Below are 25,565 nucleotides of genomic sequence, written 5' to 3'. Positions count from 1 at the left end.
CATGTATTATTTTTAAAAAGGAATTCTATAGCCAGTTTTCTTCTCTTATTGTACTTTTAAAATACTTGAAAGATCAGATAGCTCTGCCCTGAAACCAGACTGTGTAGTGATAGTGTAATATCTAAGAAACCAATGCCAGGAGGTACTATAATACAACAGCTTAACAATATGTGTTATTTTCTCATAGTACTGGGATTCTAGTGTGCTTTTTGATTGGATCATCTTCTGTTTTTGTTTTACTTATTGATATAATGTGTTATGCATTTTCTACATGCTGCATTGTGGTCTGAGGTGGTTTTTACCTGCAGTACAGTCATCTGTTATTCTCCTATATTAAACTTAAATTCTCTGTTTTGAGGAAGAAATTAGCAGTGACAGTGTTGGGCTAGATGGACATGGAAAACATAATCATTTATAGTACTAATTAGCTTGCAGGACAATTGGGGGTCCTTGGGCAAATCACTATTTCTGGCTTAAACTACCTCACATCATTACTGAGCATTTAAAGAAAAGTCATTCTCAACTTCTGCAGTTACATTTTGTTTATATCAGATGAAGTTAGTCTAATTTGCTTCAATATCTAGCTATCATGTGGTGAATTACAGAGTCAGTGTCAGTATTTACTCTGAGTTTGTTGTTTTGTCATTTTAAAGAGAGTCTCTCAACCTTACTTGAACATTTTTATTATATGTGACTAATAGAGCATGGTTTGGGGTTCAGTAGGTATAATACTGTTAAATGTGCATCTTGGAAGATCTAAAAATGAAGGATTTATATTGCCATTCATAAACTTGTAATACAGTCAAGAAAAACTGTTTGTTAAAAGATAGCATCTGTTTAACTTACTTATTTATTTCTTGTAGTTGAAGGTTAGAATGATAATAAATACATAAGGAAATAAGTAGATAGGAGAATTTAGCTTAGAAATAAGATCCCTGTCAGCCTTTTGAAACGTGAAATACATGAAGACCTGACAGATGTGATTTTTTATGGTGCGTTTGGAAGTATTTAGCTATATATATCATTTGCTAGTGCCAGCAAGCAATGATCAAGTGATAAAGTAATTTGAAATTTTGATGCAGTATGTGTTTACAGACTCACATATATACATACATGTGCACATGCACACACATGCATATATCATTTTTATTTTTATCTTTCTCTTATATGTGTTTGTAAATACTTTTAGTGGTAAATTTAGTAATTGCTTAATGTAGCCATATCTGAAAATTTATACAGAAGAAATCTTTAGTCAGACTGAATTGTGCACATTATGTGAAATACTTGTTAATGTTTCAAACAAGTAATGTTAATGTTTATCTGGAGAGCAGTATCAAACTGATTGTCTTAAGCAGCACATTAAAAATAGATTAGTTTTCTGACTCTATGAAGAAAATGGAATGATATGACAATACCCCAAAATCATCATTTTTGTTAAAGTTTACAAAGCCTGAGTTGTCTTCTTCAAAGGCAGGTGACCATCAGAATCATGGTAGTTTGTGTAGTGATCTAGACTGAGCAACTAGGACCTTATTTAAGTTTTTACTCACTCTTGGATGCATATTGTTTCAAGCAAGTCATTCAGGAATATTCTTATTAATATTTCTTCCAGATCTCTTACTTATTGCAAGCACATTTGTCAATAGAGATTTGAATCAGAAATTAGCTTTCAAAATTAAATAAGTACTTAATGGAAATCAGCTATTCATTCTTGACCTTATCTTTTCTTATTTTACTATATATACTTCTTAAGTACTCCATTCCCACTGCATTTGACTTAGTTTTACATTTCTTCTGACATATCCATCACTCACTTTCATATAAAAAGTAAGCAGAAGCATATTCTTATAACTGACATTTTTGCTTCTTTCGGCAAACATTTGTTCCTTACAACAAACTGCATTCTGCCAACTGTAGCACATCTTAAAATTTCTCCATCTATTTTCCCATTTTCAGTTACTGTAACTATCTTCCCAGGTACACACATTTATGTAGTTGCTCTAGCTTTTTGTCAGTTATGTATAACTACCAGTTCCTCCATTTTTCTTTTTTCTTTTTGTCAAGCCACACTGCTTGGGCTTTGATTACATTTAATTGCAGATCCATGCTCCTAATTTTATCATACCATCAATCTAACTTTGGCTGCAAATCAATCAGACTTTAGTCAACAGCATGGCATTGTCCACACACAAAAGTACACATACTTTCATATTTCTACAAATACTGCGATCATTCATTTATTCATAAATACATTAAATGAGGGAATATAATAAGTTTTATGATTATTTTGAATCCTGTTTTCTCTGTTGGGGGCTCCTTGTTTAGTCTTCTTCATCCAGTTATCAAACAACTTTTTATTTCCCTCAAATTTGCTCTGCGTGATTTCTTTGAATCTTAACTATTCCTTACTCTTTTACTATGTTCTTTGTAGCTCTCTTTTTCTGTGTGTGCATACTATACAATATCTTTCACACTAATTTTGGGCAGCAGTCATTTTCTTACATAGATTATTTTCTCAACAGCCTTCTTTACACAGGCATCAGCAGGGATGCAGAGGGGGCAAGGGGACAAATGATAAAATATAACAACAGCATGACAGATGGTCTGCCCCTGTTGTATGTGCAACATAACATTTCATATATGTATGTAGGGAAAGAAGCTTGTGACAAAACTTTTTTGTATTTCCCATTAGCATTAACTGAACACAAATCTGTGGCATTCTGTGGCGATCCTTTCAGTCTGTTCCAAGTAGCTTCCAAATCCTGTTTACTTGCATCCATTGTCTGTTCATTCCATTGTAAGAGTAATCTATATTATAATTCTTTTTCATATAGTACTTTGTTTCCTGCAATTATTCTGCTTTCATTCTAGTTACTTTCACTTATTTCCTTTTCTCCCGTGTCCATTTTCCCCACATTCCCTTTTGACATACCAAAGAATGGTCTGCCTCACATTCACAGAACCTGTCATCTTTGTTTCCTTCACTAATTATCTCAATCTCTCATTATAAACAATCAAATTAATTATTTTTTAGATTTATAATCATTTTTTGCCAGTAATATGTTAGATAGAATTATGCTTAAAGCATTCTGTTTGAAACAAACAAATGTTTTTTTATGCAGATACTCACTATTCTCATTCATTCTTGGGTCTCCAAATGACCCACTCACTTTTTCTGTTCTTTCTCATCTCATTCCACTCATCCATTCCAGCTACATAACAGAATGTTCATTCATTCAGAATTTTTTTTTCAGAATGTAAGAGAATTTCCCCCAAAATTCATCTCTGGTTCTTCCATTAATGCATTCACTGGAGCATGGCATGCAACAATTACCAACCTATGGCTTCCCACATACTTAGACACCCACCCTAAATGACATCATTTCCTACTTTCAGACATACATTTTAGTGGTTTCATTCATATTAAATCTATACTTTCACTTTCCTATATATATTCTCTTTGCTGTATTTAGTTTATATATATATATATTGTTTTACCTGGTCACTGACTGAAATAATTATTTGTTTATGTATATATATTCATCAATTCCATTTCAGAACATCAAATCACCTTCATTCAGATATTAGATTAATGTAATCCTTTTCTCTTAGTTTCACAGAATCACAACATAACTATTTTCTTCCTAGTATTTCACTCATTAATCCTTACTCTTTACCATTTATTCTTCTAATATCCCAAATCACAATCTTCCATATGGATTGATCATCACCTGATGAAGCCATAGATTTTGGCCTCTGGCACCCATCGTGGCTTTGGTCAGTAGGGGACGCATCCACATAGCCTGCTTGCCATGGTGCAATGATGCCCTAAAAACTCTTTCCTGAGGGAAGGTCTTCATAATGAAGCTTCCATTTTGTGTCCAGCCTACTAAGGTGGCCTGAAGTCAAGCATAAGGTATTCCAGCATACTTTCCATCTTATCCTGACACCAGGCAATCCTCAGTAAATGAAGGAGGAGCCCTTAGAGATTGGCAATGTGGTGGGCTTAAAATGGCCTGCTGTAGGACTGCCCCTTCCCATCTGACCACTGGTCTATACCTCCATAGCCATTTGTGCTGTGGCTGCCAAGGTGACCACACAACTCTCTTGTTTAGTTCCTTTTGTTTGTGAGGTTTGGTGAGGGGATTATTACCCTCATGGAAAGTCAAGGTCAATATTTCTATTAGTAAAAAGCAGATCTTTGTCCAGCACTTTTTTTCTGTGAACTGAATTGATTAAGACTTTAAGGCCATTATTAACCAATAGCTTGTGTTCCTGAATGTGTTATTGGTATCTCCCTGTTCCTGAAGAATTAAGTAGTGATGCAATGAGTAAACCTCTCATACTTGTTCTTCAGTCACAGCACATGAAAAACTAGTGCTAGGCATTTCTTCTGCCTTTTTGGATCAGCTGAAGCTTCCCAGTACAAATAATTTTCAAGGGCAACCCTATAGATAACTATTTTCAGTAGCGAAGAAGTTGTGCAGAGGGATGGCCTTGTCTTTTCAGCACTGGCTGCTAACTTGACCCCAGGATCAATTTCAGATGTTTTTGTTGGTTGGTTTTGTTTTTAAACTCTTCAAGGAAAATATCTTAAGCTTGGTTTACGTTAAAGAGTAATTTACACACCACAAATGCCTCCTGAACCTTTCTGTTGAGCTAGATAATCATACCATCATGAAGTGATGTCAGTGCCCACTAGGAACATAGCTTTTCTGTTGAATCTCCATGATAGAACTGCACCCATTCACAGGAAAAGTCAATTGGGCTTAAACATTGGAATAAATATATCTCCCCCTCCACCAAATAACCTCCTTCCTTCTTCCCTTTGCTTGAGCGAACTTTGATCATTAAGCCTCTTATACCTTTTAACTGTGAGCAGGTCTAGTTTTGATATGATTTTATTCCTTAATTGTGGAAATGTTTAAAACAGTAAACCACCTCCAATTCAGCCTTTAGCAGTTGTTTTCAAGAAGTGCCTGAACCTTTCAAGAAATGCCGGCAGACCTTTTGCAACCCCCTTTAAGACTTGCTGTAAGAAGCGGAGGGAGGAGGGGGGAGTGTTTTTCTGTTTACTATGGTAACAGTGTTATTACAAGTAGTATTTCACCTCCCCACTGCAGTAACAGCAGCCTGGCATAGAGCAGTGTGATTGTCTGAGTAGTTTAGTATGGATAGCTTTTCATTTAGCCTTTGCTCTGACAGCCCATGCTCGGATAAGTGGTGTAGGCCTGTACAGGTGAAATCTATTCTCACATTTGCCTCAGGGGTGAGTGGACTGTAACAGAATTTTTCAAACCCGTTGGGCCCAACCGCAAAGCAGAGAATAAATGGCTGAAGTGCCAAGTCTCGACAGAAAAATCAATGCCTGGTTATACAGACATGACAGACCAGGTCTGCAATTCTCTTCATGAAAGTCTGTGCATTTAGCACAGTTCGTGTTAAAAACATGCTTTTTTTTGTCAGTTTGGGGATGTTGCATGCATGCAGTTAATTCCTTTCCCCCTTCTTGATTTTCTCTTTGTACGCAGGAAATTTACCTGCCCCTTGTGCAATCGAAGTTTCACAGAGAAGTGGGCCATGAACAATCATATGAAGCTTCACACAGGAGAAAAGCCCTATAAGTGCACATGGCCGACTTGCCATTATTCCTTCCTCACAGCATCAGCCATGAAAGATCACTATCGGACTCATACAGGTTTGGTTATGCTTTTCTTTTCTTGATATGGACAGGGAAGAGGCTATACATGGCTGTATTGGGAGTAATAATAAAGCTAGGGTTCAAGATATGCCTTTAACTCTGGAACCATTAAGGCAGAGTTGTTACTCTTGGGTATACACTAGCGGATATACTAGTTGCTTGTGTACACTATTGGGGTCTGTTCTGTAATATCTCTAACATCTCCAATGATGGAAGTGTGAAGAGAAAGGAGAAGGTCCCAACTATGAGATTCCCGAGGGCATATCTGTACTTCTTAAATGGGTAGGAATTTAAAGACTAACCTTGTACAGGACTACAGCTCCTAGAATTCTTGGTCAGAATTACTATTCCTTGCTGACTGAGAACTCAGGGGACTAAAGTTCAACACATCTAAAGGATGGCATGTTAGAGAAAGTTTTAGATATTTTTAATTCACTGATCCTGTGATTTTCCTTGAAATCATATTTAAAATAATTTAGATTTGTTTTCATGTTATTTTTTTTTAGGAAAAGAAGCTACCTGTACTACATTTTCTAATGTAATATTAATTTAATAATACTATTATTATAATATACAAATATCTCAATTACTAAAACTGTTATGAATAAGGTCTATTACATTTAAAAGAGCTGAACCAAGTGCCTGCATCTGGAAATGCAATGATTTCATCATGCAACTAAGTTGATTCAGAAGGCTGAGTTACACAATCATTATGTATCATTAGTGAAATCCTGCTTAGATACAAATATGTATCAAATTAAAAGGAGAAAATATTGTCTAAACAGGTGGACCTTTTGGAACTAATAGCAGACAATGCTGCAAAATTATTGTCTTGCATGTTAATTTTCATTGTATATTGGTTTTTATTGTAATGAGTAAAGCAGAGATATAAGTTATATTTAAACAAATGAATAAATATACGAAGGACAGGTTGCAGCAAGGAAAATGAACTAAATCTTTCTCTGTGAACCAGCTCTTACTGAAATATTATCCATTATTTGATACCAGCTGCTTCCAAGAATGCTGAGGCTGCATTCATTTTAAAGCAATATGGTTAAAGTTTAAATTAATGCCTTAATAAAAATCAGATTTATATAACAAAAGATGCAGAGTTTACTACAGCAGGAAAAAAAAGTTAATAGCTGTACCTTTGCTTTAAACTTATTAGAACAAAGATTCCAATGAAGATCTTAAATGTCTTTAATAATCGATCTCTAGTTTTAACCAAAAATAATACTAGCCACAGAAGCATTTCCAATTCAGCTTGATTCTTTAAGGAGAATATTAGAACTGTGCTTATAATGAGATAAGAAGGAAAACTCAGAAAGGCATCTGAGATTATAGTACATAGTTGAAACTGTAAGATAGGAGACAAATGATCTTAAAATCAAAATTCTCTAGGCATTTTGTAAGAAGATGAAACAGTGTTTCATTAAATTAAAAAAAAAATCCTGAAAAGATTTTACAATTTTCTGAAAATGAAATGAGTTGTTGCTAGAAATTATAGGTTAAAAGTTCTTTCAAGGCAGTTTGTAGGGAGCCTGGGCCTCCTTAGCTTCTTTGACAAGGGTGTTGACGATTTAAGGTCTCCAGCCTGCCCTGAGAGATCACTTATATCGAACAGCAGATGAAAAGCCAGTGCAGATGTAATTTATCGTCGGCGTTTCCTTCTAAAGAATAATTGTGGAGACTTGGTTAGATCAATAATATGGATTTTTGTTGTTAGGTCTTGTAGTCTGCACCATAATGAGAGATAGGGGACAGTGGCTGTTTTCTAATGGAAAATAAAGGATTGGTTTCCGTGTCTTTCTACATTTGAATGCAAAGTGGCACACTTGAAACTAATTCAAGTTGTTAAGAAAAGAACCATTTTCTATTACATTCCTGATATCATATAAACATGGCATGTTAGATCAGCCCCCTGTACCCCAAGTGATGTATTGCTCCATCTCAAAGTCTAAAGGTTGTAATTCCTGGAGGAAGAATGAATGTTTGTTAATGTATGGTTAAAGACTGAAATCATGTGCAGTGTATCCTCTGACATACATAAATGCAAGCACGATTGCATCTAATAACTGTTAGGCTTATATACATGCCTATGTTCAAACAAACAAGCTTTCAGCAACATCCATACAAAACTAACTCTAAAGCACAAAGGAAATGATGGAAAATGAAATAAAATAACCACTACCCCCCACCCATCCCAAGCCACAAATTCACTTATATGCCTGGAATGAATAATAGAAAAATAGTAAATGCCACCACATTTCTTGAAATTCTTGAAAACCCAGTAGTATTATTTCTTCCTCTCAGTCAATCAAGAACATTCTACTGGGATCTCCTTTGAATTAAAACTATAGAATGTATGGTATATAAAGAACATAGGTAGGTGGCATACTAAGTACAGTTTTGTTTGGATTCCTGATTATACAGTAAACATGTTCATTCATAGTTGGTGGTAGAGAATCAAGGTAGCATTCCATGTGTCCTTATTTGCTATAAGAAGAAAATGCTACTTCAATCAGGTCTTCCCACCCTTAAAGAAAAAATCCTTGTAGACACTGAATTGCAGTTCAGAATCAACTGGGTGTCTTAATTGAAGTTATTGGGCTAAGTAGTTCAAAAGATTTGTATTTCTAACTGAGTAATACTAAATTATAGCTATTTTTGTCATGTTCCCCTTTTTCTTTCCAGGTGGTATTCTGATGAACTCAAGTGCCAGCAGAATATAAAATGGTAGAACAGTTGGCAGAAAAATAGGCATTTACAGGGTTGTTGTTGTTTTTTTCCCTGGAGGGTCTTCTGACTTTTACCCCAGTATTAATAAATTTAAAATCATGTTGCTTTTAGTTGCTGTTTCCCTGGAATAACCTTTTCAGAGCGGAAATAAAAGTTTTAATTTTCAATCTTTTTATTTATTTTGTGTTTGCTTTGGTAAAAACTAGCTTTATTTTACCAGCACTGGAAATAATATCTGCCCTGCCCATCTGGGCCAAATTGCAGCTCATGCATGGAAAACATTTATATGGATATGATATTAAACAACAAGCTCTGATCTGTATGCACTGGAGAGGAGAATCATCGTAAAGAACTGCTTATATAGGATGATTTGTTCATTTGTTTTTGTTCTCTTATGCATGTATATTTATAAGTATTTTGCTCACCCAAGTTCTGTTCTTGATGTTTCTGCTAACAGCAAAGCTTTCCTAAGTGTCTTTGGGTAGTTAGTTTTTCCAAGAGCAGCAAGTTCCCCATCCCATCGCAACCTGTTACTGCTGCTGAGGTGCAACAGGAACTAAAAAGAAGGCACAGAGCTTTATGACAGTAAGAAAAAAAAAGAAGAAATAGCAAATCTGAGAGCCCTCCTGGATCAAATAAAACCCTGTCTAGTATAGCACTTACGTTTCATGCACTGGACAGCCAGTTACCCTCAGGAATCTCATAAACAAGACATAAAGACAGCACTCCTCCACCATTGTGGTGGCCCAGCAACTGATTATTCAGGAGCAAACTGTTTCACAATCTACTGGTAGCTCTTAGCTATGAGGAATGTACCCTTTGATGTATTTAGCCTTCAAAGTGGAGGGGGAAAAGCACAGTGTTTATTGACGCATAGTGAGCTGAATCCCGTTAGTGGCCTAGGAATCAGGAGCGACTTAGAGATAGAGAAGCATAAGGCTTAAATAAAAAACTGCAAAGTATGTGCAAATATGGTATCAGTGGAGAGGGAAAAAGTGCTTGGGGGCAGGATTCTGGAAGCATTAGAACTGAATAGAATGGCAGCTCAGTCTAAGGATGGGATGGAAGGGCTAAAGTTGTGGTGGAAAGGTGGCATAACATTGATCCTTAGCTGACAAAATCTCTCAAACCAGTACTAGCTGCCATGCTCCTCTAAGTCTTTAAGGTATACGTCAACTAATGAAAATGGCAGAAAAATATAAAGTTAAGCTGCTGTATAGAACGTACATTCATAAGGAACAAGAAAGCAGATGCCTGTGTTGTTAAGACCAATAGGAATTCAGAAACAAACCTCTTAACTCCCATACCGTAAATCCTCCTTCCCTGTATAAAAGCCGTTCTGCCATTTATTTGAAATACTTTCCCAGTTCCTTTAATTCCCTGCCATTGGTGCATGGGTGGGAGGGTACAATTTGTCTCCAAATGAGCCAAATGACTCGTTTGTGTGTTAACGCTGTCTTATAATTTCACTGGCTCTCTCCAAGGTTAGCATTATTATTCTATAATACCATTCTTCGTTGGCCTTGTGGGATGAATCTGCCTCACATGCCTGGGCTTTACTGACTAAAAATGCTACTGCAGAATGATATACTGCATTTATAAACTGCAAAAGGCAAAATTTTATCTGGAATAAAAATACTTTATAAGTGCACATTTGCACACTTTTAACAAGTAGCAACCTTGCCAAATCTATCTTTTAATGGTTTCTGAGGCTTAGAATAAGGACATATCTTTAATATGAACAGCGTAAGTCCTATTTCAATTTCTGAAGTAATCCCTAGACTTGTTTTTTTCTTCATTATGAAAGTTTTAGAAACATAAACAGCACTGAGCTGCCATTGGTACAGAATAATGTAGGTTTTTATTGTTGCCTGTTTTCTTTTCAGGAAATAATTTAATTTGTATAATTTACTGGGAGGTTTCTGAAGAAGAATGTGATTAAGTTAGTTAAAATTTGTTCAACATCTTTCTTTTGTAAAACCAAATATATTTTTTATTTAAGGAGATACAGCACACACAATCACACACACACATTGTGTGTAACTGTATATTAACTTTTTTAGGCAGCCTTTCCTGAGCACAGAAAGGCCAGATGTATGGGAATTGTAAAAAATCAGGATATGCATAAAAACTGTTCAAGTGAATAAAGCAGCCCCATCTGGAAGACATCTAACAGAAATGAAGTTGTACAAAACCATTCCATTGATAATAAAGCTAATTTTTATGGGTCTGACAAGTATGTAATTATGTTCAGTGGTGCTTTTCAGATTTTATCACAGTCAATAAACCGCAGTGGTAATTTCATTCCCATTTGACATATTTACATGGAAACATTTGATTGGAGGAATTAGTAACCCTGAAAGCCTTGATAGATATGTTTTAATGATCTGTGACCTCTGCAGTCCCTCATCTGTTTATTGTTGCAACAGGCGAGAAGTCATTCCTGTGTGACCTTTGTGGCTTTGCTGGTGGGACACGTCATGCCCTCACCAAACATCGGAGGCAGCATACAGGTCAGTTAAACTCTCTTTTATCCTTCAGTATGTTCTCAGCTGCAAAGGGCTGTCATCCAGGCTAGAGAATAAAGGAAATCATACAGCACATTAGAATCCAAAGAGTGTATCTCTTTACTGTTCATTTTTTGTCTTTACAAATTGATATGCCTAGAGTCTATATTGAATGCTTTTTTTAATAACTTGTTTTATTTTTTCCTTAAGACAGAACACTGAATAGCAGGTGTCTCTGTGATTCATGGCCTGGCTAAATTATGTATTATATAAAGGTTTTCTTAAAAACTGCCCACAAATTCCTAAGCAAAGAATAGGAATTTGGGATGTTTAGATGGAACGTTTTCTACTGAGTCATTATTTCAAGCCACATAGGGTACCAAGCATGTTGTATAGACTATCCAAAGCTTCATATTTGGTTGGTTCATAAAAACATTGAAATGCAGATTATATTAACGTGTCCTGAGAGTGGCTTCTAAGCTAGAGGACAGGAAAGTAGTCCATAGGTAATACCATTTTTTTAAAGGAATCCAGGAAATTACAGCTAGTTATTTTAACTTCTTACTGAATACATTGGTAGAAAGATGGAATTGTTGTTAAAGATAGAAGTGCCAAGTATGTAGAAGGAGAGATCTTGCTGAATCAGCATGGCTTCTGCAGAGAGAAGTTTTGCCTCAGTAATCTTTTATAGATCTTTGGGAATGTCAGCAAGCTGGTGTGTAAGGCTGATTTTGTTGACATTGTTTACTTGGACTTTTTTAAAAAAGAAAACTCTTGACAAAGACCTGCATCAGAGATATTTGAACCACATCTGAAATAATGAGAGAAAATGATGGCCCAATAACTGGTTAAATGATAAAAAGAAGAGAGTACGAATAAAAGAATTGTTCTCACAAAGGAAGAGTGTAAACTGTTGGACTGGTACTATACTTAAAGTTATTCTTAAATTATTAGAACAGTGATGGATTCACTCTGTCTACAGCACCAATTTATTTCAGGAATCAAAACTAAAAAAGAAATGGTGAAGAGCTCTTGAAGGATCTCTGAAACTGGAGAAATAGAAAGAAAATGGTCTTCAGTATAAGCAACTGTAAAATAATGCATATGGAGGCAAAATATCCTATCCTCATTTATGTACTGATAGGGTTTCAATGGGTGCAATTGACCAAAAATGATGTTGGATTGTGATGAAAATGTTGACTTGGTTGTGAAGAAGTCAGTTTCAGGAGTGAATTTCTGAAAAGAATAATAATTTTAAAAATCCAGTCGATTTCTCAATGAATTTATAAAATTGTAGTTACTGTGGACAATTGAAATTCTGTGAACATTTTTGATCATTCATCTCAAACAAGATATTGTAACGTTGGAAAGGATACAATCAAGGAGCTAGAGGAAGTCCTCTATTAAGAAGGAATACAATCTTCATGGCATTTTAGCTTACAAAAATGGCACATTAGGGAGAACATGCTAAGGTATATAAAATAATGTTTTGTGTGAAAAAAGTAGACAGGCCTCTCATAATACTAGGATCTTGGATCACCCAATGAAATTTGGAAACACTGATTTTCTACCATAAGATATGATAAACATGGACTTTCTTAAACAGAGATTTGATAGATTCATGGAGTAATAAGGATAACAGTAGCTATTACTCATGATGACTATATATTACCTCCATTACGACAGATAGCATGTCACTGAGTACCAGCTGAGGGACTAAGTATTCCATATGTCAGCTGCTCTAAAGCATAGGCTTAATTTCAAGATATTTTCAGATAATTTATATCATTTGGCACCAAGTGTATGAAAGGTGAAGAAGACAAACAAAGGTAGATTTTCCTCCTGACCAATATCATACGTTGCATGCATAATAATGTGCAGGAGCAGCCTGTTTGAGCAAAGCCATGTTTATGCACAAAAGTTTTCTTCTCTAAATATAGATACTTGGATTGACCAGATTAAGGGCAAAACTTGAGAATGAAAAGTAAAAATAAAATGGAGGTGTGAGGAAGGGTGGATATGAACAATGCATAAAGGGAAAAAGGCTGTAGTTCCCTGACTTCTGGACTATTTAGAACCCTAAGCCCTGTGCAATCAAGGTTCTCTATCTAATGGAGGGTTGTAAGTTTTCCCTATCAACCCTGGGAGATCAACTAAAATCCAGGATCCTAGATTTCATCTTCATGCTTAATGCTTATACTTCAAATACTTAAAATGGGTTTTAATTATAAAAACATTCCATAATTTACAGGTTTTGTCAGCTAGATTTTGTGTGATGTATGTGTATTTATATGTCTTTTTACATGCACCCATTTGTTTGCTCAATAATTGAGTCCTTGCATTTGTTATTGGAAAGAATGATAATGTAGATATAAGAAAGGAGTAGTTTTCCTTTCTTAAGCACACCATTTAGAAAGCTGATAAGTGCAATGGCAGCCTGGTTTGTCAAATCAGATCTTGTTCACATCACTTGATTATAGGCATGAATATTTGAATTTAGCCCTTTGATTAATGTTGTGTTTAAGATGGCTTGAAAATTGGTGCTATAGTTATCATGTACTTCTCATGCATAGTTATTGCAATAATCCAATAATGAACATGCATGTCTGAATCAGTGTTCACTCATACCATGTTTCAAATGTTAACAATAGGGAGCCATTTTTATACATTCCTCTGTAGTGTAGAGAAATAGGAAGATATGTACTACAGCACCATGTCTAATTTGCATCACTTGCCAATGCATAATTGGCATAATTTAAATAAAATTTGCATGTTATTGTGGAAATTGTGATGTTATTTGTGCCATCTCTATTGTGAAATTAGAAATGGCAGTTCTTAGAGGGCTTTCTAGATTATCATTGGTTGACGGAGATAACTGCTTTTATTTGGACTTCAGCTATGAAATGTTAAAAAATGTATGTACTGGCAGATAAAGGTCAGTTTCTTGGCAGGCTGTGAAATGTGATAAAGTTTTTCAGTTAGCTAGGTTGACAAAAAAGCCCTTGTATTATTAACCTCAGTTGTTCAAATTATGGGTAAGCCTTTTGAAACCATGAGATAGAGAAATCATGAGACTGGAAGACATAATGAATCGAATATATATTAAACTTACCCTCTTTCTGAAACTCATATCATGCAGCTGCCTTTTGTACAATTTTGCTTTTTTGGTTTGCAAGCTAGAAACTTCATTGTTCTTAAAATCCATTTTCCCAGTTCGGGAACTATTCCAATAGTTGTACTATTGGGGAAGGAATGAGGAGTGAGATTCTAGATATTTTAAGGCCTGCATTCTCTTCCACACAATATAATTTCTGTACAGAAGTGAAATGACTTGTATACTGTATAGAAGATCTTGTGCGCCTCATATATACCTATCATGGGTAGAAAACATGCTTGTGGCTATTACCCTGAATGTACACTCAGTTAAAAGAAGTCTGTCGATTGGATGAATGCCCCAGTGGATGATACACAGAGTAAATTAGACAAGTGTCTCAAGTGATTCTTCCCTCAGTGCAGCAATGACCTTAATTCTCTTCTAATGTACATATATTCTCATAGTATCAGGTTAAAGAATATATTATTCATAATGATAGTCATATTCACTCACTTTTACAATATTCTGTTTTATTCTTAATTTTGAACAGCCAAGCTTCTTAATAAGGTTAGCCTTATATTTGAATACTGAACTTTTCCTGCTTTCATCTTTCCTGCATTCAGTGTCTTCTGGTACTGTTCATCATAGTCATAATCACATATTGTTGTGTGGAACCTTAAATTTATTCCCATGGCAAACTTGTGAGGCAGTTCAGTATGCACATTTTACAAGGTGACTTGAAGCTGACTTGTATGTGGCCACACAATGATTTGATTCACACATGATACTATCCCATTATTTGCTAAGTAAACCATAATTGACTTGGCTTACACCACATGCTAAGTGATCAACACTGCTTTACAAGCCACAGTGGTTTACTTTCCACAACATGCTAAACCAAAAACAAACTATGTTTTGGGTTAGCACAATACGTGAACCCAGCCAGTGTCCATAGAACTGAAGGGATCTGCACCCATTTCTCTGTGATGCAATTCATGCTCTCTCAGTTCATATTCTGTAGAGAACTTATATGTTTTACATGTCCATGGAGACAATATTGTGTCTTTCACCTAAATATGGAAATATTTCTTTCCTTCCTATTAAAATAGCTGATTTTACAGAGTGAGTTCTAATCAGTGTTGCAAATTCAAGTTGGCATTTATTTGTTTGTCCCACCCTGGCAGAGTATCTAAATGCAGGCATTTACAGGTTATAGATCATGGAGTCTACATCTAGCTGGCCTAAGTTTATGTTTTATGTCACAACCAGAGGCTTGTTATTACTTTGCTATTAACTTTATGCTATATAGGACAGTATCTTGGAGACAGAGGGATCTGTCTTTTTGGCATTTATCCGCCTCTGTGGCACAAACAATCAAAGATGATTCTTTCACAGAAAAATTACCTATTCCTCCTGTTTTCTTCCCAAAAAGCAGTACAATGTACCTTCCACTGGATTCAGTATACTCAGGCTGATGTCATGGCTCTTCCCTCCCCCATTTCTTTTCCTTTTGTTTGTTGCACCCTGCTTCAGAATACCATTTTGTTTTTGTGTTCTTTGACATAGCTGTCCTTGTACACAGAGTACCCAAGCAAATTATAGACAGGTTTGAAGGGGATAGGTATCAAAAGTGGTCTAAATGGCTTAAATAATTCCCTGCTGCAATACAAACTGTCTAGGGGGTTGACACAAAACATCTCCTGGTTCAAGATTTACTTTTATCACCTGTCACAGACCCTTGATTCAAGGGCAAGACAGCCGATCTTCACATGCAGTTCAGGAATCTTGGCCAGCTTAATAAGCCTCCCCACTCCCCTCATCTTCTAGGCATCTGATGAATTGATATCCACCAGAGTGCTTTTCTTGTCTGACAGATACTTGACAATGTGGGAGGATTGACTTTGTGTTTTACTCTTTACTATGTATCTCTCCAATTCTTTCACTTTTCACACTTTGTATATTTTCCTTCTGCATGTGTCCCTATAACTATTTAGAAGAGTAGACTTTGAAGAGTGAATTTCTGAAGATTTGAGATTTTTATTCATGCCTGGTCCCAAGGAGGACTGTATTTCCTTTGCTGATCTAGAAAGGATTGTTGTCTTACACACTAGTTTGGGTATGGATTTTACCTGGATGGTTTACTTGAAGCAGAATCTGTATTCTAATTGGCTGTTTTGTGCCATTGCTGTTTTGATAAAAACGTATGTCCCATATCCTTTTTACAGGGTCCAGAGCCGTCCAAAGATGTTATGGCAGACCAGCAGCTTTTTAATGCACATTTTTTTTATTATCCCCTCCCAAACAAAAACATTAAAAAAAAAACTATACCCAGGCCCCACTCCCATTCTCTTTAGCATCATTACCGTTTCCAGGTCCTATCCAGTGCAGTCCAATGGATTTTTTTTTTTCTTCAAAAAAGTTAATTGTTTGTCTCCACTCATGATAGAAGGGGATGCATGCATCATTAGAAGCATGAACAGCAAGTACAGATTCTAGCAAACAATATATTCAGGGTGATTGAAATTGCATATGCAGTAATTTTAGTAGAAGATAGCAGCTAAATACTGTAGATCAGGCAATGCAACTACAAACCCTTAAAACTAAAATTTTTCCCACCGTATGGGTCTGCAAAGTGCTACACGGCCTTCCCATTTGGGCCATCACAAGCAGGTTTATGAAGACTCTGATGAGATGACATATCTCACTGTTGGTTGCAATACTGTTTCATGGCTTATGAGATGTACAGATGTGTTGTGGACCATCACTGGCAGGCATTTATTTCCTAAAATAAAACTCGGGTCACACTTAATATTTACATGTGGAAAATAAGTAAAGCACTATTTAGAATTGATGCTTGGATGGCATGTTTAAGAAGAAAAGGGTCATCCCTATCAGTGGCCTGTCCTCCTAAGTCCTATCCTCTTTTAACATCAACTTTTCTGGGTTGAGCCAGATGAATAAACAGGCTTTGACTTATAATCCTTTGCAAATTAGAATGATTTTCCATTTACAGTTTTAATAAGCATTCCTATATTTTGAAGCAAACTTAGTTAACAACTAGTCTTCCTGATTCATTGACCACAGACTTCATCACCACTACTGTGTTTTTATATGAAATATGTATATATTATAGTATACATAATTTCATTCACATTATTATTGTGCCATTCATTGTTCAGCTTACTTATGTAAAGATAAGACTTACCTCTCTCCCATCATCTCAGTTTGCCCTACCAAACCTAGCAGGGAAGGTGTGCTTCAGATCCCTTCCATTAAACAATGTCATCTTGTTGGATCCTAGAGGCATGCCTTCTCTATGATGGCATCTGCCTTATTAAACAACATCCTTCCAGAAATTAGGATGGCCCAGACTCTGTTAACCTTTTGTAAGGCATTATGAACCTGGCTGTTCCGCTAGCCATGTGGCCATGTAGTTAGGTGAGCTCTGCTAGTTAATATGATATATTATTCTTGAGTTGGATTGTGTTAATGGCCTTGGGTGTTTGGTTTTGCTAATTATTTTGTGGTGGTTTAAACACTTTTAGGAGATGGGTGGCCTTACAAATTGTAAAAATGGATGGATGGATAAAGGAGTTATAAATGCATTTTTCAAAATATATGATGTAGACAATTGGTTAATTGTCATATGTCATAAGCCAATCAAGTAATGTGTTACAGTATTATTTACATCTTCCTACTAAGAAAAATATGCTGCTTAAGAAAACACAAGGGATCAGTTGAACAATCTTCATGGTTCTTTTCTCCAAATATTGTCTTGGGATCAGCGCAGATAAAACATCTGCTTCCTCTAACTATAGCTAGTCAGTTGTGCCATTCCTTTGCCCAATCCATCTTTTTTGCTAGAGACGTTTGGCCTTTTTATGCTGTTCTTAACCATGGTAAATACCATTGTTGGCTAAGTTAATGCTATTGACTGACAGTGCTTTTTGATCTTTAATTATAAGAAATGAACCAGGTTCTGGACTTGGGGTTAGATAGATGCCTTCTTACTATTATAGGTTTGTATCATGAGATGGGGGGCAGGGGAAGAGAAAGTAGGCAAGGGATATATAAAAATGAAACACAAACTGAAACACACACTGAAACACAGTCTCCAAGTCTTGTGTACTTACATGCAAAGTCACAATGCTAGTACAAAAGGCAGAGCATGAATTGTGAAATTATGATGCATGTTTCATCATTTTGGCATAATTGTATTAAGAACAAATGCTTGTGCCTGTCATCCCTTAGTTTCTTATGTTCAAATTCCCTTATCTTTTAAGCAAAAATTTATTTTGTTTTTTAAAAAAAAACATTGGAAGATTTCACTGATGTTACTTTACAGGGTTGGGGGATAGGAAGAGTGTATAAAAATAAAAAAAGGTGGTTGATCTATGTTGCTAACACAAATGTGAAAATTGTGTGTGTGCGCGCATGCATGTATATCAACTTCCATGAAGTATGGAGAACCTGATGAATATGAAAAGACAAGCTTCATGCATATGGCAATCCTGAGGCAGTTACTATGAAGCTACAGAAATACTTGAACAGTTTGTGCCTTTATTCAAAGAGTCTCATGAATTTTTGAAGACAGTGGCTTATGTGACCTACACAGATCCTGTTTGTATGATCAGTTCCATTTGCTCATTTCAGTCTTGCACATCTAGGCATTTATAGGTCAATGTAATAAAGAGAGAAAATTTAATAATATATGTGTTTTATCCAGATGAGTGGCTCACTTTGCGTTTCTATTTCTCATGTGAACTGCACTTTGACTTTTAATGTGCAGTTACATTACTTGGCACTGAATTTAATGTATTATGTAGCCTCATTCTTTCACCTTCCCCCAACCCAGCGCCAAAAAGAAAAATATTCCATATAAAGTATAACTAACCCAGTATGCTTTGTGCCTTTTCATTAAATGCTTATTAGGAGAGAATGTGATGTTTGAAGAGAATTGTTATTAACTTCTAACAAAGCTAGTATTTGTAGGAATGTTCAGAATTTAATTACATGAGATTTTCAGTAGTAGATTTTATTGGAAGTGAGCTATCTCACTAACTTTCCTGAACACTGACCATTCTCTCAAAAAAGATTGTCAATTTGTTCTTCATTCTTCCTGTATTGTTGAAGGAAGGTTTTTGTTTGTTTCAGATTAATCTCAGTGGACCTTTCTTATGCTCCTGTATAGCTTCTGCTCAAGATATTCTTCATTGGCATCTCTTTTCATGCATACATTTACTGTCTTCATTAAAAGGAGCAGGAACACCATCTTGAGTGAAACCTTTGTATCTATGTATGAGATCCATGTATGACAGTCTAGATTTGAGATGTAATTTATACTCAGCCCCATCCAGAAGCAAAAACTGTAAACACTTGTATATTGCTTTATCTGTTTGTTAACTTTAAAATGCTTTTAAAAAATAATAACCTGGAAGCAGTGGGCCTTGGAAGCAGCAATACCGGCAGAATGAAACAAAATGAGCAATAAAATTAGAACATACTGAAAAATTTAATCTGCAGTTTAAAAAAATTACAAGAATTAAATTAATTATTAATTACATTCTATGAGAGAGAGAGTCAGTGTGGTGTAATGATTAAGGTGCTGGACTCATGGGGGAAACCCAGATTCTAGTCCTCCCTTAGGCATGGAAACCAGCTGGGTGACCTTGGGCCAGTCACTTTCTCTCAGTCCAAATCAGTATCAGGGTCTGTGACATGCTGGCTGAAAAATAAAGATCCAAGTTGCATCATGTATTGATAGCTTCTCTGTGAGAACAGCGAGTGCAACATGAAACAAGAGGACCCTGCTACTAAGTAGGACAAATGCTAGAAACAACAATTAAATCCTAGGACAGAATCATCTGGTTGCACCTAACACTTATAGAAGAACTAAGGTTTGGTATTCAGTGAAAAGAAAGCAAAGATAAAGATAAAGATAAGGTGGGAGTCCTTAGGAAAGTCCTTCATCCTGCCAGTGATAGACATTATGCAAATCTACACATTTCTAATCTGAGTTAATACCTCAAAGTCTTGCTTGAAGAATATCTGCATATTTTATTCTTCCAAGTAATTGCAAGTATACATGCATTCACCTCTTAACTGTTGCAAAGTTTCCTGAAATTTCTGTGACAGCTACAATACCAGTGACATCCGACAGCAGCAGGATGGATTGATTTGCAGTAAATTCTCTGGACAAGCTGCTATATTCACATCATTAAAATGGGATAATATTGTGGTTATTGTGAAAATAGGGTCTATCAAGAAGTGTGTATTTGTGCATTCTAGTCTTTATGTTGTGGGAGCAAATTCTAAGTAGCATTATTATGTTCTGTACCTTGGGTAGAGACCTAACTTTGTTAGTCTAGTGGGCATGTGTCAGCATAACTGGGTGAACACATTGCATATAGGATCACATTCTCTCCTTGAGGATATGCAGATGGTATTTGGGATCTTGACATCCTTTGATGAGCACAAAAAGAGAAACTTTTTTCTCTCGGTCAGAGTTGCAACGGGTATAGTCTACTTTCAAATACCTGGTGATTCCTTCCTATTCTGCCTTGTTCTAGGTTTGTTAGCTGTGCCCTTTGCACTAGCTATTGAGAGCAATTGGAAAAGTATGAGCTTGTACATTATTAATACTAAAACATTCTAATTCATCATTTCATGAGAATGTGGCCACTGAATTGATGTTTACCAGAGACTAGTCACCATCAATACATATTTGAAAGTAGAAATCTTTTTGTTCCAGAATATCCTCTCATGAACACTGTTGCAGTCATCCATTCTCCCACTGACATACACACATGCACGCGCGCACACACCCCTCCGAGAAATCATGAAAGTGAAGTTTTGAAAGTGACACATGTTATTTCTCCTGTTACTTTCACCCAGTGTCTTCAACACAGATTATCGTATTAAGGCTATGTGCAAATTATTTGTAAATGTGCAAATTAGGTTGTTTAATATATGCATAAACTTGGCTGAGCTACTTTGCCGTAATGGGAAATTTAGATTAAGCTGTTAAAGGTATACTAGCAGAACTGCTCTCAGAGCTGTTTTTGATTCAGAGAAATGAGTGGATTATTTTGAACTAATATAGTGCTTGTTCTTATTTCTCCTTTTTCTGATTGAACTACTGCCATTATAGTATTTTGTTCACCCAATGTCTTTCCAGTCAAGTGCTTGTAGGTATCCACATGCATTATTGTGTGATAAATTGTTGAACATCTGTTCAGTCTGAAAACTAACTCAGTCCTGTCTTTTGAAATTATGTTGGCTTGAGAACTGAAAGTGGGAAAAGACATTCACATTCATATGTGGAGGCCTACTTGGGGGTAAGGTGCAGAATATAATATCACTTTTTCTTGAAATCACTTTTTCTTGAAACTGTTACTGTGAATCCACTTTATGGTCTAGGCATCATATATAGCATAAACCTAGTAACCACTTAATAGTACTAGTTGATTATATGTTCTCCATACTCTGTTACTATGCTTCAAGTTGTAACAAAGATTGATCTTCACCATGCTGTTTACTAAAAGTAGATAAACATTCAATGGAATAGCACATATGCAAATTAATTCATAGCAGATAATTCATATGGCTGCTAAATACATACAATTTAACAGTGACTAGTGGTTGACAAGCCCCAGTGATAGCAGAATCCTTTAAGCAAGAGAAAAACAGTTAATATAGGTAAAATGCACATTAAGGTAAGTAAAATAGTTTGCACTTAAGTTGTATATTTTTTAGATCTTCCATTTTTCACTCTTGTTAGATCATTGTTAAAAATTAAAAAGAATAGCCTTGCTTTTTCTACTTCTAAAATTGAATCATTTTTATTTTTTTTCAGGAGAGAAGCCATTTAAATGTGATGAATGTAACTTTGCCTCTACAACCCAGTCTCATCTGACCCGACACAAACGTGTACATACTGGGGAAAAACCCTACAGATGTCCTTGGTGTGACTACAGGTATTGAGATTGATAGTGACAATATAGAATTGGCAGAAGATCTGATTAGTCAGTGAGTTTCATATAAACTGACAAATAATGTATATCCTAATAACATCCTCATAGGTGCAGAATTTAACGAAATTAAGAAAGGACTCGATCCAGTTGTGTGTGTGGGAGCCTTGTTTTGAAGACTTTTATATGAATCACAGAGGTGCTAATGCTGTTTATTTCGCAGATGCTGTGAAGTCTGCTAGAATTCTCTGTGGAGGGACTGTTGATCTGCATTGCCTTTTCAGATCAGCTGCAGTTTTGGAAAAAAAATGGTTGAGTTGCAGCCATGACACTAAAAAAGAAAGTCCCCAAAGAATTAAACAGGCCCATTGTCCATTAAATATTTTAAACTGAAGCACCTGCCTGTCACTTTAGCAATACTGATTTGGTTTATTTGCTATAGTGTTGTTGTCCCCAGCATCTCGTCCTCCCCATGGTACCATGGAAAATATTCTGCATGATTCATAGCCAGGAATTGATATCCTTGTCTTAATTAGGAGAGGGGTTCAGTGGCTGCAGTTTTGCTATTTTTCAGATTGATGTTGAAACACAGCTTGTCCTTTATAGATGTTAGAGGTTACTTCTTGCATGAGTGGAAATGTTAATCCCAAAATGTTCTTGCTAATCTTGTCTTGATGTTTATGCTGTTTTAAATCTACCTGGGAGTATTGGCTGGGATGGAGATAGAGAGAAAGGTGACAAGGGAAGATCTTTTTCAAAGATTTGGCTTCATGTCCCTGTTATCCCATGTTCAGTTCAACAGTAAACTATGTGATTTCTGAGAGCTAATTCTCTTTCACTTTACAGTCCTTGTTACTGGGAATAAAAACAAATGTGGAGCCTTAGAAATGAACTTGCTTTAAATAAAAGTCGAATTCAGTTCTTAGGAACATATTTTGCACAGTATAATGAAATTTTAACGACTGTAATTTTTCACAAGAAGTAGAACACTGACTTATTTTAAGTCACTGATACACCTTTAATAAAGTGCTACTAATGCTACAGAGGCGGCATTATGTAAGTTGCCATCTGCTTGGTGATTTGTTTTGCTTTGTTTGTACTATTTTGTAAAATAGCCAAAGCAAAATAGAAGAATCAAAGTGGGTTTTTTATAGATAAGAAATTTAAAAACCCAGATCTGCAAATTGCATTAATTTTACAAATGTACCTTTCTAAAAATATGTCATATGTGAAGGATATCCTACAAGATAAATAGCATGCATTTTTAATATACTTATGTGCATTAAAATAAAACATTTTACATTTACCATGTATTATAAACTAATTAAACAATACGTGGTATGGGATTATAACCTCTGATATCAAATGCAGAAGGATTCATTGTGTAGATTCAGCAACACTGGCCTTTTGAGTGAGAGAGGGATTCCACTGAGACTAGTTTTCTCACATTGGATAGTTTCCCTGGAGGATCCATAATTCCTGTTTATTTTGTATGTACTCATACCTTTTAAGTAAAAACCTATATTGTAATATGTTCTGTGCATGCCAAAGTAGTTAGAACAAAACCGAAATGAAGGTGCTCTTTTTATATTAAATCAATTTCAGATAATTTGATATGTCAGCAAATGTACTTCTTCCTGTTGTTTCTTAGTTTAGCAGAGGACATGTTGAGTTTACCTTAGCCTTTATCAAAAGAACACATAAAATATGTACTTGTGTTAACAAGGAAGGCCATTATATCAAATGGCACCATGGTGTGCATTGCTAATCTTTATCTTCCAATTCTTTACACATGATGTGCAGGTAATAACAACCTTTCTTATTTACAAACAGTCTTAAATTTATTCATTTCCAGGCAGTGATGCATGAATGCTTAATGGTCATATAAAATATGACTAGGTTAGAAATACCGTCAGTAAAGTAGCTTTTAGAACAAAAATATGAAGAACAAATCTTTCACCTTAAACTTGTTCTCATATTGCTTAAAACTAATTCCATTTGGATCAATGATTGATATTTACAGTGTTTTAAATATCAGCAAGGTAACTATAAGATGCATATGAAATACTTGTTAGTGTGTGTGCATAAATGGATTTTTCACTCACCTGTTCTGGTGGTAGCACTTATGGATACTTCTTTAATAAGGCTTCAGAAATTTCTGAAATGGTCTTCCATGTTACATAAATAGATGGTACTAAAAGAGAAGGCATGTGGCACCTGATGTACAGACTTCCATGTCAATCATGGGGGAAGGGGGTTAATGGAATACCCTTATTGATGTGATCATGAGTGGTGGGTATAACAAACAGTTTCTGGTTATCTTACCAGTTTTTCTTTTGATTTGTTGCTACTGATTATTGAATGCCAGATTGGTCTGTAACAATTCTAGGTGAGCAGGCCAAACTTGGTATGTGTAACTGAGAGCTAAATAGGGAAGAGTTAATCTTTCCAGTTTTCTTTTTCTGGGTACTGTTGCAGAGCCAATGTACTTCTTATATATGTTCCATCTCCATTTTTGCTAAAGTAAAATTTAGAAGAGAAATCAAGCTTCATTCTTCTTCTATTTGTCTATTACTAAAAATATATCAGAGACCCAAGTGTAGTAATCTATAATCATTCTTTTTTAAAAAAATAGTAATCTCTTTAGCACAACTTTACATATGGTCTAACATATAAATAATTGTTGCATCTTATTTATACTTGCTCTCTACAATTTCCAGGCTTCTATTAGAGTTGCTATTTCAAATGCTGGCCTTTATATGATGTGCTTTATAAATTGCAGCCAGTTCTTCTGTTAGTACTTAAAGAAGCAATCACAGATTTCAAAGGCCCTGACAAGCAGAATTGTCAACACAACATTTAATTGGGAGAAGAAGAACAAGCTACTTGCATTGCTTGTGCAGCATACTATCTAGAAAAATCACATTGGGGTAGCATTAAAAAATGTTCTGCTTCTTATTATGCCTTCTTTTCTTGGCCAGAGGCAAGTATCAATATGGTAACTACCTTGTAAAGAAATGTGTGCTTATTTGAAACCATGATTATCTCTTAAAAAGCATGCCCAATCCTGAAAACAGAGTTTTTTCAGTAAAGTATTTTGTATTTCAGAAAACAGCTCCAAATCAAGCACAATGCTTCTCATTTCTTTTCTTTCTTTTTTTTATGAGTTAAAAATACTAGATATTAACTCTGTCAAATCACACATCAAGGATAGGATGGACAAATACGTTAATTTTTTTAAAAATCATGTACCTTAATAATCTTTATATTTAACAATGGCAAAAAAAAAAAAAAAGAATCCTCTAGAGGCTTTCTGGCATTCTATGTAGGAACTGTATTTTTTGTTGAGTGCCTTTCAGAAAAATAAAACAGATGTTACAGAAGTTCTAAGATGGATTCTGTATATTATACTCCATATCGTTCTATTACCGTATTGTATATTCTACATTGTACTAGCATATTATAACTCTATACTCAATTAATCTGTGAAGAAGACAGTTTTGATCCACTGCTTTTTGCTTTCTGAACCATTTCTATTATTTCATTTTTACTCT

General features: G+C 35.4%; 1 protein-coding gene across 1 annotated transcript in view; it reads left to right on the top strand.

Annotated features, from left to right (window-relative positions):
• The window catches only part of ZNF407 (zinc finger protein 407), a 388,214-nt gene that overhangs the window by 230,443 nt on the left and 132,206 nt on the right, over positions 1-25,565 (top strand). Inside the window, exons 5-7 of the mRNA XM_088130851.1 lie at positions 5,532-5,698; positions 10,870-10,953; positions 21,897-22,017. Of these exons, the coding sequence (XP_087986977.1) occupies positions 5,532-5,698; positions 10,870-10,953; positions 21,897-22,017 (372 nt within the window). The remainder of the gene's footprint in view (positions 1-5,531; positions 5,699-10,869; positions 10,954-21,896; positions 22,018-25,565) is intronic.

The sequence above is a fragment of the Python bivittatus genome, unplaced genomic scaffold, assembly GCF_059951505.1.
Source record: "Python bivittatus isolate LINGU-HERP-01145 unplaced genomic scaffold, Pbiv_v1 ctg000840_np1212, whole genome shotgun sequence".
In the NCBI taxonomy this organism is placed as follows: domain Eukaryota; kingdom Metazoa; phylum Chordata; class Lepidosauria; order Squamata; family Pythonidae; genus Python; species Python bivittatus.
The sequence above is the reverse complement of the archived record's forward strand: the minus strand, read 5'-3'. Positions and strand labels throughout refer to the sequence as shown.